This window comes from Phocoena phocoena, chromosome 12 (genome assembly GCF_963924675.1).
Source record: "Phocoena phocoena chromosome 12, mPhoPho1.1, whole genome shotgun sequence".
In the NCBI taxonomy this organism is placed as follows: Eukaryota; Metazoa; Chordata; class Mammalia; order Artiodactyla; family Phocoenidae; genus Phocoena; species Phocoena phocoena.
Genome location: NC_089230.1, coordinates 69758986 through 69773143, shown reverse-complemented (window position 1 = coordinate 69773143; position 14158 = coordinate 69758986). Strand labels below are relative to the sequence as shown.

The 14158-nt window shown below is 40.1% G+C and overlaps 1 protein-coding gene across 11 annotated transcripts in view; it reads right to left on the bottom strand.

Annotated features, from left to right (window-relative positions):
- Window positions 1-13775, bottom strand: part of SNX14 (sorting nexin 14) — a 67169-nt gene extending 53394 nt beyond the window's left edge. For all 11 annotated transcript variants that reach the window (XM_065888825.1, XM_065888827.1, XM_065888828.1 and 8 more), the window contains exon 1: window positions 13636-13775. In XM_065888825.1, coding sequence (XP_065744897.1) covers window positions 13636-13775 — 140 coding nt within the window. The remainder of the gene's footprint in view (window positions 1-13635) is intronic.
- Between the last annotated feature and the right edge of the window lie 383 nt (window positions 13776-14158).

Below are 14158 nucleotides of genomic sequence, written 5' to 3'. Positions count from 1 at the left end.
CTAAGATCTGAGCACAGTTCCAAGGGAGAAGTGGCCTTGAGATGAATCTAGAAAAGCCAAGCCAAAGCCACATGACACAGTGTCATACAGTAAGCCATGTTAAGGTGTCTCGATACGGCCAGTCCTCACAGCGCACAGCTCTGACGTGCATACATTTCAGTTGCCAAGACTTTGTGAGACACCAGCCCCCCAAACATCACAGTTCAAATTCTAATTACCGCGTCACGGTCGTTAGCTGTGCAAACCATACAGTACAAACTTTGGTGCTAGCTCTTCAGGCCACAAATCACTATGTAGTGAGAAGAGAATGAAGCCAATCCACAGAGAGAAGCAGGAAAATCCAGGAGGGGAACAAACTATTGGCAGTATTCCAAACCCTGGTTCTATGTGTCTCTGAGGCCCAGCTACACTCCAGTTCTTTCTGCACTTACATAATCTTCCCATGATTCCCCTCTTTGCCAAACCTAGTGTGAGCTGAGTTTCTTTCATCTACCATCAAGAGTCCTGAGTAATGCCCAGGAGACAATGAAGAGTTTTAAGAAGATTTTAAGAATTTTTAAGAGTTTTAAGAAAAAGAGTAGTATCACCAGATGATCAGTAGACAGGCAGCAATATGGAGAATGGCCTAAACTAGAAACATGCAGGCTAATTAGAAAGCTGCTGAAGTAATTAATCTAGGAGAGTCTACAGATGGCCTGTACTAGGGAAGAGACTTAGAAATAAAAAGAAGCTGACTGTTTTGAGACATCTAGGAGGAAGAATTAAGGGGACTAAGTAGTTGATTAGATGCAAGGAGAAGGGAGAGATTAAAAATCAGTTCCCTTTGGACATGTTGAATTTCAGATATCTCAAGACATGTCAAGCAGAAATGTTCCATAACCAGCCAAATACTGGGTAGTTTAGATCTCTGCAGAGAATATGGGCCAAGGATAAAGTTTTGGAAATTACCAGCATAAAGATCACTGAAGTCATGGGAACGAATGACATGACCAGGGAAAAGCTGCAGAATGAAAAAAGAAGAGAACATAATACATTTAAGAAATAAGCAGAACAAGAGGAATCTGTAAAGGAATCTAATAATTAGAAGAGTTGAGAAGACAACCGGGGGTCAAGTCAAAACGGCTGTCAAGATAAAAAAAAGAAAGAAAACATTTCAACAGGGATGAAGTAGTTAACATGATCAAATAGTTGTAAAATAAAGTGAGACAGATTGAGAAGTGTCCATCAGTTTTAGCAACAAGAGAGCCACTGATGAACTAGGCAAAAGCAATTTTAGTAGAATGGTAAAGGACTGCAGTGGATTGAAGAGAGGTGGGGAAGTGGAACTGGTACATGTGGATAATTCTCTTTTTAAAGGAAAGAAGAGCTAAGGTGTTAGCTGGAGAGGGACCATGAGGAAAGGTGTTTAGAAAAACCTGATCATATTTAAATGCTAATAGGAGAGAAGGAGAAAAGAGAGGAAAAGGTAGGAGAGAAAAGATAACTTGAGAGAATTATTTTCTCCTAGAGAAGATAGGAGTAGTTGGGATTCAGAGCCAAAACAGAAGAAATAGTTATAACAGGAAGAGATATCTCCTCCCCAATACCAGAGAGAAAGAACAGATTGATGAGAATGGAGTCAAACCTGTAGATTTCAAAACAGGAATTTATGATGGCCTTTAGGTGAAACAGGAGATGCTGAGAGTAAAGGGTGAAGGTGGCATGAACGGAAAGCTCTAGAAGACTGGGGAAGTTCTGCAACAGCTGCTGGGAAGAAGTAAAGAGAAGGGTAACCTGGGGAACTGCCGAGCAGTACTGAGGCTGAAGAGTTAAATTTACAGGTGTGGGATCTTCTCTAGCAACATTCAGTAAACAGGATATAAACACTAAAAAAAACAAGCAGCATCACTGATCCAAGATTTGGAGTTTGTCAGGTGAGTGGAATGTAAGGAAAGAGAGCCAAAGATACTGGCAATAGAGTGGCTGAAGTGACGGGCAATGGAATCTAAGCTAGACTGACTCCGAACCACATAGGAAAGTAAGTGACAACAGAAGAGGGACAATGGATAGGAAGAAGGCAGAGGAATCGGGAGGCTGAGGAAAGCAGGCTTTTCCGAATGAGAGAAGTAGGCACTGGTCAGCAAGTGGGAGGTTTGATTTTTAAGATTTCACAGGTAGAACACTTTCTGGTGATAACCAGGGCCACCATAGGGTGGTCCAAGTGGGAGACCGTACAGGAGTCACCTCGAGATAGACTAGCATATTTGATGGGCTACTTGCCCAAACACTGAAGTCACCTAGAATGATGGCAGAATTTAAAATGGAGAGAAAGTTTATAAACCAGAAGCTTATAGTACAAGTGACCTGGAGATCAGTGAGAAAACAGATGGTATATGTTCCAAAGGAGTAAGAGACTTCTATTTCCTTGACAGAATAATTTGTACCAGACTTGCCTTCCTGCCATAAACAACTATAAAACTGAACAAAACATGTGCAGCAACTGCTTTTAGGCGCTGGATAACAGGCAATATACAGCAATAGAATCTTTAAGAGAAGGGAAGCACACAAGTGAGTTCCACATTGATCCCAGTTCTTAGACTGGGGACAACTGCCCAAGTGCAGCATGGAATAGAAAAGGTTACAGAAGATATTGTGAAGATCTGGGATTTCAGAATTGGGGAATAAAGCACCAAGTAGTAAGAAGGTGAAGACAGATGATTAAAGATGCTTACGTATTATAGACAGTGACCAAGTAAGTGCAAAAGCTGTGAGACAAAGGCTGCACCACCCAACTACATGAAACTGCCTGGTCTCCAGGCTTCCAGGGCAATTCTATACTTGAGAAACATCCACTACATACCGATTATTAAATGCTCTCACTCAGCACTTAAAACATAAACATGATTACTATTCACTCAAAAAACTGCTATGGCTTAATGTTGCCTGCAGGATTAAACACAAACCCCTTAAACCTTTATGGTCCCTTTCAAGCTGACCCCAACCCACCTTTCTACTCTTATTTCTTCTCATTCCTTTATACAAAGCTTCACTCCAACCAATACCATAATTGACATCAAGTTTTAAAGAAACATTAAGTCTGGAAACTAACTCAATAGGTTATACAGGTATTCACAGAGGAAATTATGAAATTCATGTCCATAGCCACTTACTGAAAATCATTTTGAGCCAGAGAGATATGACTCAGAATTCAGAATTTTTAGGATTCTTGAACAGTTTTATAGCATGTATTTCATAAATAACATAATGTAATATGTTAATGAGGCCTGATACAGTACTCCATAATCAGATATTAATATTTCTGCAGCAAAACATATAAACAATAAATAAATAAATAAGTCAGGGGCTTCCCTGGTGGCGCAGTGGTTAAGAGTCTGCCTGCTGATGCAGGGGACACCGGTTCGTGCCCCGGTCCGGGAAGATCCCACATGCCGCGGAGCGGCTGGGCCCGTGAGCCATGGCCGCTGAGCCTGTGCGTCCGGAGCCTGTGCTCCACAATGGGAGAGGCCACAACAGTGAGAGGCCCGCATACAGCAAAAAAAAAAAATAAAAAAAATAAATAAATAAGTCAGAAATAAATACTATAAATAGTCTCAAGTCTATTGAGGTCAGGTTTTGTTATTAAATGCCAAACTTATGCGAAAAGTTACTTCTTCAGAGTTTTTTGGATCTCAGAATTACAGATTAGGAATTGTAGACCTGTGCTTAGACTGAATGACAATAAACACTACATGCAATATGTATACTGCTATAACTAGGGCAAGCAATAACTAAGGCATCATTTAAGAAGGAAATCTATAGCATTAAATGCATTAATCCTGTTGTTCTCAACGAAGGGTGATCGCACTGCCCAGGGGACATGTGGCAGTATATGGAGACATTTTGATAGTCACAACTGCAGGGAGAGGGAGAAGGGGACTGTGGTACTTACATCACATGACTAGAGGCTAGGGCTCTGCTAAATATTTTACAGTGTACAGGACAGCCCCCCACAGCAAAGAATTATCTGACCCAAATTATCAACAGTGTTGAGGCTGAGAAACCTCGCATTAATCAGAGACAAAGAAATGCTGAAAACCATCAAGCTAAGCATTCAGAAGGCTGGGGGGAAAAATGCAAATCCAAACACATTAAAAGGAAGGAAACACTAAAGAGAAGAACAGAAATCAATAATGTAGACAATAATGATACGACAAAAAAGAAAATTAAGCTGATTCTTTGGAAAAACGAATAAAATAAGCAAATCTCTAACTGGATACTACTGAAAGTTTGAGGGCACCAATAATTACTCTAAAAGCCAATAATTAAGAGAAAAGTGTAAGTATTTAACCCACTTTTCCAATTTGAGATGTACTTCATTGTAACTAAATACACCTAATGGAGGATGGAGTAAAGCAATTTTACACACACATACACGAATTTTTTTTTAATTATTATTTATGTATTTATCTATTTTTGGCTGTGTTGGGTCTTCGTTTCTGTGCAAGGGCTTTCTCCAGTTGCGGCAAGCAGGGGCCACTCTTCATCACGGTGCGCGGACCTCTCACTATCGCGGCCTCTCTTGTTGCGGAGCACGGGCTCCAGACGCACAGGCTCAGTAGTTGTGGCTCACGGGCCTAGTTGCTCCATGGCATGTGGGATCTTCCCAGGCCAGGGCTCGAACCCGTGTCCCCTGCATTAGCAGGCAGATTCTCAACCACTGTACCACCAGGGAAGCCCCACACAAGAATTTAAACTAAAAACTACAGAAGGAATGGAAGAATACAAAATCATCATGTTGCATCCTATAATGAAGTAACTGATTCAGGGAGTAAATAAACGGTGAAGCCAAAGAGAAAGTTTGTTGGGCAGTTGTCACCACCTGAATCCACAAAGTGAGGCAACTCCATCTAATGTGGAGTTATCCTCTGATGTGATGTAATAGGATGTACACAGCATCAGTGAAGTACTCTTGCACCAAATAAATAAATAAATAAAAACAAATCTAAATCTAACTGAGCCTATAAACCTAACTCCCTGTCTACAAAAAATATAAAGGTGCAGGTGAGAGTAAAAACAGAAGACACCACAAGGAAACTATCAGCAAAACCCAAGGTGTGAACAAATGACTCAGTTTCTTCAACAACTCAATAGCAAGGAGGAAAAAAAGAGCGGGTGAGGAGGAATGTTCTAGATTAGGGTTGACAAACTATGGCTTATGGATAGCCCTCAAGCTAAGAAAGATTTTTACATTTTTAAAGGGCTCTTTTAAAAAATAATATGGGGGCCTTCCCTAGTGGCGCAGTGGTTAAGAATCCGCCCACTAACGCAGGGGACACGGGTTCGAGCCCTGGTCCGGGAAGATTCCACATGCCATGGAGCAACTAAGCCCGTGAGCCACAACTACTGAAGCCCGCGCTCTAGAGCCTGTGCTCTGCAACAAGAGAAGCCACCGCAGTGAGAAGGCCACACACCACAATGAAGAGTAGCCCACTCTTGCTGCAACTAGAGAAACCCCATGCGCAGCAATGAAGACCCAACACAGCCAAAAATAAATAAATAAGTTTTAAAAATAATAATATGGGACAGAGACCTGATGTAGCCCGTAAAGCCGAAAATATTTATTCTCTGACACTTTACGGAAAAAGTTTGCCAACTCCTGTTCTAGATTATAAGACATTTACAAAAGTTTAAGAAATGCATCAACTACATACAATGAGTGGACCTAGCTTAGATTTTGATTAGAACAAATGCACTACACATTTTTTTTTATAATTTTATTTTTATTTTTATTTATTTTTGGCTGCGTTGGGTCTTTGTTGCTACGTGGGCTTTCTCAAGTTGCAGCAAGCGGGGGCTACTCTTCATTGCGGTGCGCGGGCTTCTCATTGCGGTGGCTTCTCTTGTTGCGGAGCACGGGCTCTAGGTGCGCGGGCTCCAGTAGTTGTGGCTCGTGGGCTCTATAACGCGGCTCAGTAGTTGTGGCGCATGGGCTTAGCTGCTCCGCAGCATGTGGAATCTTCCTGGACCAGGGCTTGAACCCGTGTCCCCTGCATTGGCAGGCGGATTCTTAACCACTGCGCCACCAGGGAAGCCCCTACAAATTTTTATATAATTAGGAAAATTTGATTATGGACTGGTTATTAGAAGACATTAAGAATTATTGTTAATTTTGTAAGGTTATGGTTTTGTGTAGAATAATTTACTTTTTAAGGGAGGAAGGTTAGACTTTTTTAAAACATTGATGGTTACTGAAGCTGAGTGATGGGTGCTTAGAGGTTCCTTGCACTCTCTTTTTTCTATATATGCTTGGAAATTTTCAAAACCAAAAGTTAAAAAGACAAGGTTTTAGCAAAACAGATAAGGAAATAAAAAAAAAAAGAGGATACAAATATACAATACAGAATGAAAAAGAAATAATCATAGCTATAACTGAAATGAAGAGTAAGACTATAAAAACTATATGTATGCTCATAAATTAGATAAGCTATATGACATAAATTTTTAGAAAAAGACAAAAATGCCAAAACTTAGGAAGTTAAGAACTTGAATAGACCAATTATCATTAGAGGAATTAAAATATAATCAGAGACCTGACTATTAAAAAAAAGACCCCTGGCCCAAATGGTTTTACCAAACTTTCATAAAACAGATAATCTCTACTTTATACAGACTGCTTTCAGGGGGAAAAAAATGAGAAAAAGCTGCTAATTTTAAAGGATTAATATAATTTTAACTCCCCAGCCTGATAAAGATAATATAAGCAAATCATTAGGTCTATTTTACTTATGAATATAGATATGAAGTACTAAGTAAAATATTAGTTAACTAAAACTAGCAGTATATCATAAAATAAAGAATAATACCATAAGAAAGGCATATTTTTTAAACAGTTCAATATCTTTAAATCTACACCATCATGAACTAAAGGAGAAAAAAAAAAATCAAAACAATGAGGCCTCTTGACCTAACTACTAGTTTACAGGGAACACAGAGGGAAAAGAACATGCCCCAAAACAGTACAGGGATGCAATCAGCAAAAGCCAGACTGTGGAAAACTCTACAGAACAAATGGCCAGTTTCCTCAACAAATAAATTACAAGGTTAAAAAAAGGGATGGGGGAGGGAAGGCAACATTCAGATTAAAAGATCATATTTGTATCTTATTTAATTAACTGTGAAAAGCTGTTTATGAGTAAGATTCATTACAGATGGAGTAATGGATAGACAGACACACAATAAAGCATATAAAAATACAGTAAAATGTTTGAAAGCAAACTTATGGTGACCAAAAGGGAAACACGGGCAGAAGGATAACTCAGGAGCTTGGGATGAACATACACACAGTACTGTATATAAGATAGATAACCAACAAGGACCTACTGTACAGCACAGGGAACTCTACTCAATATTCCGTGATAACCTATATGAGAAAAGGATCTAAAAAAGAATGAATATATGTATATGTATAACTGAATCACTTTGCTGTACACCTGAAACTAGCACAACACTGTGAATCAACTATGCTCCAATAAAAAAAAATATGTAAAATGTTAATGTAAAATCGAGCAAAACATAATTGGTCATTTACCGTAAATTTCAACATTGCTATATGTTTAAAACTGTTCATCATAAAATGTTGGAGGGTAAAGCTCTAACAAATTCAGGGAAATCTGAACACTGAATAGATATTTAAGGATGCTAAGAAATTAGTTTTTTTTTTAATGTGAAATGGTATTGTGGTTACGTAGAAAAAAAGCTCCCATCTATTAGAGATACATACTGAAATGTTTAATGTTTGCTGATAAAATATGTCATGTGGGATTTCCTTCAAAATAATTGGGGGAGGGGTTGATACTGGACTTTGAGCTGATCATTTTTGAAGCTGGGTGACAGGTATTTACAGGTTTCATTGTACTATTCTATTTTTATTTTGTGTTTTAAGTTTTCCATAATAAAGTTTTTAAATGAAAAAAAAGCTATTAAAAGGACATCAGAGCAGATCTGAATGAATGGAGAAAGATTATGTTCATGGATGAAACCATTAAATACAGTTAACTCATCAATTCTATTGATAGAATATTTAATTGACAAATTAAATAAAAACTGTGCAAATTCTTTGCCCTCCTCACATCAAAAGCAGGAGCCTAATTTCTTTCCCCTGGAATAGAGGCTGGCCTTAATAACTCACTCCTAACCAAAAGAATGTGGCAGAAGTGAAGCTGCCTAACTGCCTAACTTCCAAGGATAGGTCATAAAAAAGATACAGCTTCCACCAGAATCTCTTTCTCAGGATACTCACCCTTGTAACCCAGCACCAGGCTGGGAAAAAAGCCACACGTGAAGGCCATATGTACATGTTCCGGCCTACAACCCAGCTGTATATAAAAACACACTACAAAACTATAATACTGTCATTAAAAAAAAATTTGGTACTGTTGTAGAAAGAGAAAAATAGACAAAAGAAACAGAACATAACAGTGAAAGACTCACTTAGTTTGGAAACAAAAACATTGTAGAGTCTGACTGTCTGGGTTCTAATCCTGGCTATGACACAATGCAAATTACTTAATCTCTCTGACTCTTGCTTGGGCCTCTATAATATGGGGTAATAATAATAACACCTAACTCATAGGGTTGTTATGATGATTAAATAAGTTCATAAAAGTACTTGGAAAAGCCTGTCTTAATACTAAGTTAAGGGACTTCCCTGGTGGCAGTGTGGTTAAGAATCCACATGTCAGTGCAGGGGACATGGGTTGGAGCCCTGGTCTGGGAAGATCCCACATGCCACGGAGCAACATAAGGCCATGAGCCACAACTACTGAGCCTGCGCTCTAGAGCCCATGAGGCACAACTATTGAGCCCAGGTACCGCAACTACTGAAGCCCATGTGCCTAGAGCCAGTGCTCTGCAACAAGAGAAGCCACTGCAATGAGAAGCCCGCGCACCACAATGAAGAGTAGCCCCAGCTCACCGAAACCAGAGAAAGCCTGCGCACAGCAACAAAGACCCAACACAGCCAAAAGAATAAACAAATAAATAATTTTTTTTAAATACTAAGTTAAGTGTATGTAAGCCAGTTGTGGTAATCTGAAAAGTAATAAAGAAAATTATACTAAAACATATTAAGCAGGCTCCATATATAGAAGAAGGCTATATATACAGAAAAAAATCGCAATTTATAAAATAAAATTGCAAACTGCAGGTAAAAGTGACTAGAATGTTAACAACAGTAGTCAACTCTGAATGGTAAATTTATGAGTGATTTTTAACGTCGTCTTTATATTTCTATTTTCTGACTTCTTTACAGTTTATATGAGTCAATGTTATTTAGAAAGTTATCAATAATAAGTATTTTTTCTTAACAATGTCTTTTTAATGTAATTTTAAAAGTCTGGGCTTCTAAATCTGAACGATCTACATTAGAATCCCATTTTGCTACTATCTATGAGCCTGAGAAAGTTATTGAACAACTCTAGGCTTCAGTTTGCTTATTTGTAAAATGGGGCTAATCAAGGACCTGCAAATTAAAACTACAATGAGCTACCACTATATACTCACTAAAATGGCTAAACTAAACCTATAAACCATATCAGACAGAACTGTAAAACATTTTTGGCAAGAGTAAAATTGGTATAACCACTTTGGAAAACTGTCTGGCAGTATCTACTTAAGTTAAACAAATGTATATACTATGATTAAGCATTTTCATTTATGGGTATATAAACCCAAAAGAAATAAGTACATATGTCTATCAAAAGAAATATATATTAGAATATTCACAGCAGCATTATTCATAATAGTCAAAGACTGTAAACAATTCGAATGCCTTTCAAAAGAATGGACAAAGTGTGGCATAGTCTCAATGGAATACGACACAATAACAAAAAAGAATAACTACTGATATATGCAACAATATGGATAAATCTCAAAAGGAGAGTTGAGAAAAAGGAACCAGATACAAGACCATATGATTCCATTAATATGAAGTTCAAAAACAACAAAACTGATACATGACAAGGAGAAAGTTATTGACAAGGGAGCCTACTAAGTTGCTAAAAATGTTTTACATCTTGATCTGAGTGGTGGTTACATGGGGAGCTATATTTTAAAATTCACAGAACTATACAATTACATATGTGTTATACACTTTTCTGTAAGTTATATCTCATAAAAACAGTCAGAGGCTAGTAACAGTACCTACTTCACAGTGTTGTGAGGATAAATAAGACAAAAATAACTGCTAACATTTAATAAGAGCACATGTGCTGAGCACCATTCTAAGCACTTTCCATGTGTTAACCCACTTCACTCATCAAAGTAACCGTATAATGTAGGTACTAGTATTATGCCCATTTTACAGATTATGGGACTGGGACAGATAAAAATTAGATTACTTATCCAAAGTCATATAACTAGTTAAAGGAGGAGTCAGAATAAAATTCTTACAATCAAGCTTCAGATTCAAAACTTTCAACCACATCAATAAATTGCCTCAATAATAAATGAAGGGGACCTCCCTGGTGGCAAAGTGGATAAGACTCCATGCTCCCAATGCAGGGGGCCCAGGTTCAATCCCTGGTCAGGGAACTATATCCCACATGCATGCCGCAACTAAGGAACTGGTGAGCTGCAACTAAGGAGCCCACCTGCCACAACTAAGACCTGGCGCAGCCAAAAATAAATAAATATATTTTTTAGAAACCTCAATTACAGTTAAACGCTACGAAAAAATCTATACAAATAATAATAATAATAAATGAAAACTCTTAACACAATACCTGAGCCAAACAAAGTACTCACAAAGTGTTATCTATTATAACTATTACCATTATTATTAGGATTAACTTAAAATGTTCCTAATTATAATATTCAAATATTCAATCCTATGACTGGCCAACAAATCTATATGTAATTGTATCTATGCTCTTAATTTATCCCAAAAATACTGCAAAGGTGATATCATAATTTGAAATATATAAAGTATGTTACTCTATTCTTCCCATAAATCAGTTACAATGGTCCAAAGGTTATATCCATTTATCTTTCCACAGATAAGATTCATAATTTTAATGCATATTGAAAGAAAATTTTATATGCTAAATAACACCTTGAGAGTTCTTTAGGAGTTAAAGTTTCAAGGCAACTAGAGAAAAAATTAATTTCAAAAAGAGTATTAGTCCGGGACTTCCCTGGTGGTGCAGTGATTAAGAATCCGCCTGCCAATGCAGGGGACATGGGTTCGAACCCTGCTCCAGGAAGATCCCACATGCTGCAGAGCAACTAAGCCCATGCGCCACAACTACTGAAACCTGCACACTCTAGGGCCCACCTGCTGCAACTACTGAAGTCCACGTGCCTAGAGCCCGAGCTCCGCAACAAGAGAAGCCACCGCAATGAGAAGCCTGCGCACTGCAACTAAGAGTAGCCCCTGCTCACCGCAACTAGAGAAAGACTGTGCAGCAATGAAGACCCAACACAGCCAAAAAAAAAAAAAAAAAAAAAAGAGTATTAGTCTAAGTTTAACCATACTAACCAGGGGAGTTTTTGTTTGGTTGGGTTTTTTTGTGTAGTTTTTGTTTGGGTTTTGTTGTTGTTTTGTTGTTGGTGTGTGTGTGTGTGTGTGTGTGTGTGTGTGTGTGTGTGGATTTTGTGGGTTTTTTTGGAGGGGTTTTTTTTTGGCTCTACCAGGTGGCTTGTGGTATTTTTTTTTAACTTTTTATTTTATATTGGCGTATAGTTGATTAACAATGTTGTGATAGTTTCAGGTGTACAGCAAAGTGATTCAGTTATACATATACATGTATCCACTCTTTTTCATATTCTTTCCCCATTTAGGTTGTTACATAGTATTGAGCAGAGTTCCCTGTGCTATACAGAAGGTCCCTGTTGGTTATCCATTTTAAATGTTGCAGTGGATCTTAATTCCCTGACCAAGGATCGAACACAGGCCCCCAGCAGTGGAAGCACGGAGTCCTAACCACTGGACAGCCAGGGAATTCCCAACCAGGGGAGATTTTAAACTGAAAATTTCTTTTAAAGTTATTTCTAAAACTTAACTGGTGAAATGCCTGTACAGAAATCATTTGTTGAACATATGTATAAAGCATATCTTCTCATTTTTTTCTAGTTCCATAGTTATGCCCCCAATGTTTTCTGCATTATATACACATACATATATATTTTTAAATTTCTGAATAGATGTGCCATGTATGCGAAAACAATTTCATTCATAAATCCAACCACTCAGAGATAACACTTATGTGTTATTTCCTTCTTTCTTTGCATAACCCAAATACAGGGTACAGAGATCAGATGTTATACAGACCTGATGCTATCCTATGACTCCTTAAAAACATAGAACACTGGATGCTATGATTAAGTTGGAAATCTAGTTAAACCTGCTCCTACATAGTTGCCCTACTTTAGAGACCTAAACTGACCCGACTCCCAAAGAAGACAAGTAAGAATCCCTGGACAAAACTTAATAATCGTATAAAGTTTACATGTTTTTCAGACTAAACCTGTTAATTTGGCTTGAAATACCTTCCAGATGACAATGCAAGTAAGTACTTAATATTTTCCACTCTTAAGGATTCCACTTCTTCCATACTCTTACAATCAAACATCTTGCCATGACAATCAAAGTACATTTTCCAGTAATATCAATCGCTGTTTAAACCTAATATTATATAAACCCAGAGTCAACTAATAAGAAAGCAAAGAGGCCAGGGAAGAAACCCAACTTCAACACAGTCACAGGAAACGGTTATCTTAGAGCAAAATTAAACTACCAAATTTCTTGTGAATGCTTCCCCGTTCCTATCCTTGGGGATTAACTACTTCCAGATAAAGAGTAAGGATGGCTGCACGCTCGAAACATCAGAGGAAACAGCATGCACATGCTGTCGCTGACAACTGTCTCAGATTTCTTTCCACCGAATGCAAATCTGAAGATAATTCTAAAGGAACATTTCTCCACTACTTCCTATGTCATCGTTACCGTTTCTAGAAAATCTACCAGTTTATTTCAGGGGCAGAACCTTCCGTTTTCAAAATGTCAATTAAATTTACCAATTTTACTTTTCAGTCTTCCCTTGAAAACTATTCTAGAGATGATGGTACTATTTTGCTTTCTGACTTGGGTTCAGAAAATCTTTACGACCTTGCACTGTAATCAACAACACTGCGGGAAAAGCCGTGATCGACTGTGATCTATATTGTGGGTGGCCGTGCGCGCGCGCGGTGAGAGCTAGGGGAGTGCGTCTAAACCTGCGACTGCGACAGGACCTTGCACCCTCCTCTATCAGCTGACCGTAACGCCCGGACAGATTTCATCCTGAAAAGCATCGTTGATGGAGGCCCAGGTTTTAAAAAATGGGTGAAAACAAGGGACGAATGGGGTCCGGGTGGCTGAGGAGGCGAGGCCTTGGGAGAGGGGGTACTCGAGCCCAACCCCGCCCGCACTTCCGGGCTCCGGCGCCCAGCCCGGCTTCCCCGAGCCGCTCTCCCCTGAGGCCCCGCAGGCGGCCCCACGTCCCGCAGCTGCGCAGCCCGACGTTCTCCGCGCAGCGATGCAACGCGGCCTGCGTCCGCAGTTTCGGAGGAGAGCTGCCATCTGCCCCCCACCCGGCTGGCTCGGCGCCGCCGCGTTACCTGTTGAGGAGCAGGGAGGCGGCGCTAAGGCAGAGCAGCAGGGAGCAGAACATCGGGTACTGGCGACAGATCTCGCGTCCTACGTCCAGCCGCAGACGCTGCTTCAGCTTCTCTCCCAACGTCCGCACCCAGGGCGCCATCTCCGTCGGCGTGGCTGAAGCTGCACTACAGACTGAGGCTGAGGTCGAGGCGACCCCCCATCAACCTCCCGCGTCTCCGCCCCCGGGCCGGGCAGCGGACCCAGACCGCCGGCGACCGGCGGACGGTCCGCCGGCTGCAGCTGCCCAAAGCCCCGCCCACGGGCTCCGCCGCGCGTGCGCGGCCGCGCCCCCATCCGCCTGGGGTTCAGCCGTACGACGTGTCCGCCGGTCACGTCACCCCGCGCAAGGCCTGTCGGTCCCTTTGCTCAGCCCCCGCGTAGGAGCCACGCGCCGGCCTCTGGTGGAGGGCCCAGTTCCCCAGCTACCGGCCCTTTTCGGAAGTCGGGGGGAAGTTGCAGCACCCAGTAACCGCCTGTATTGCG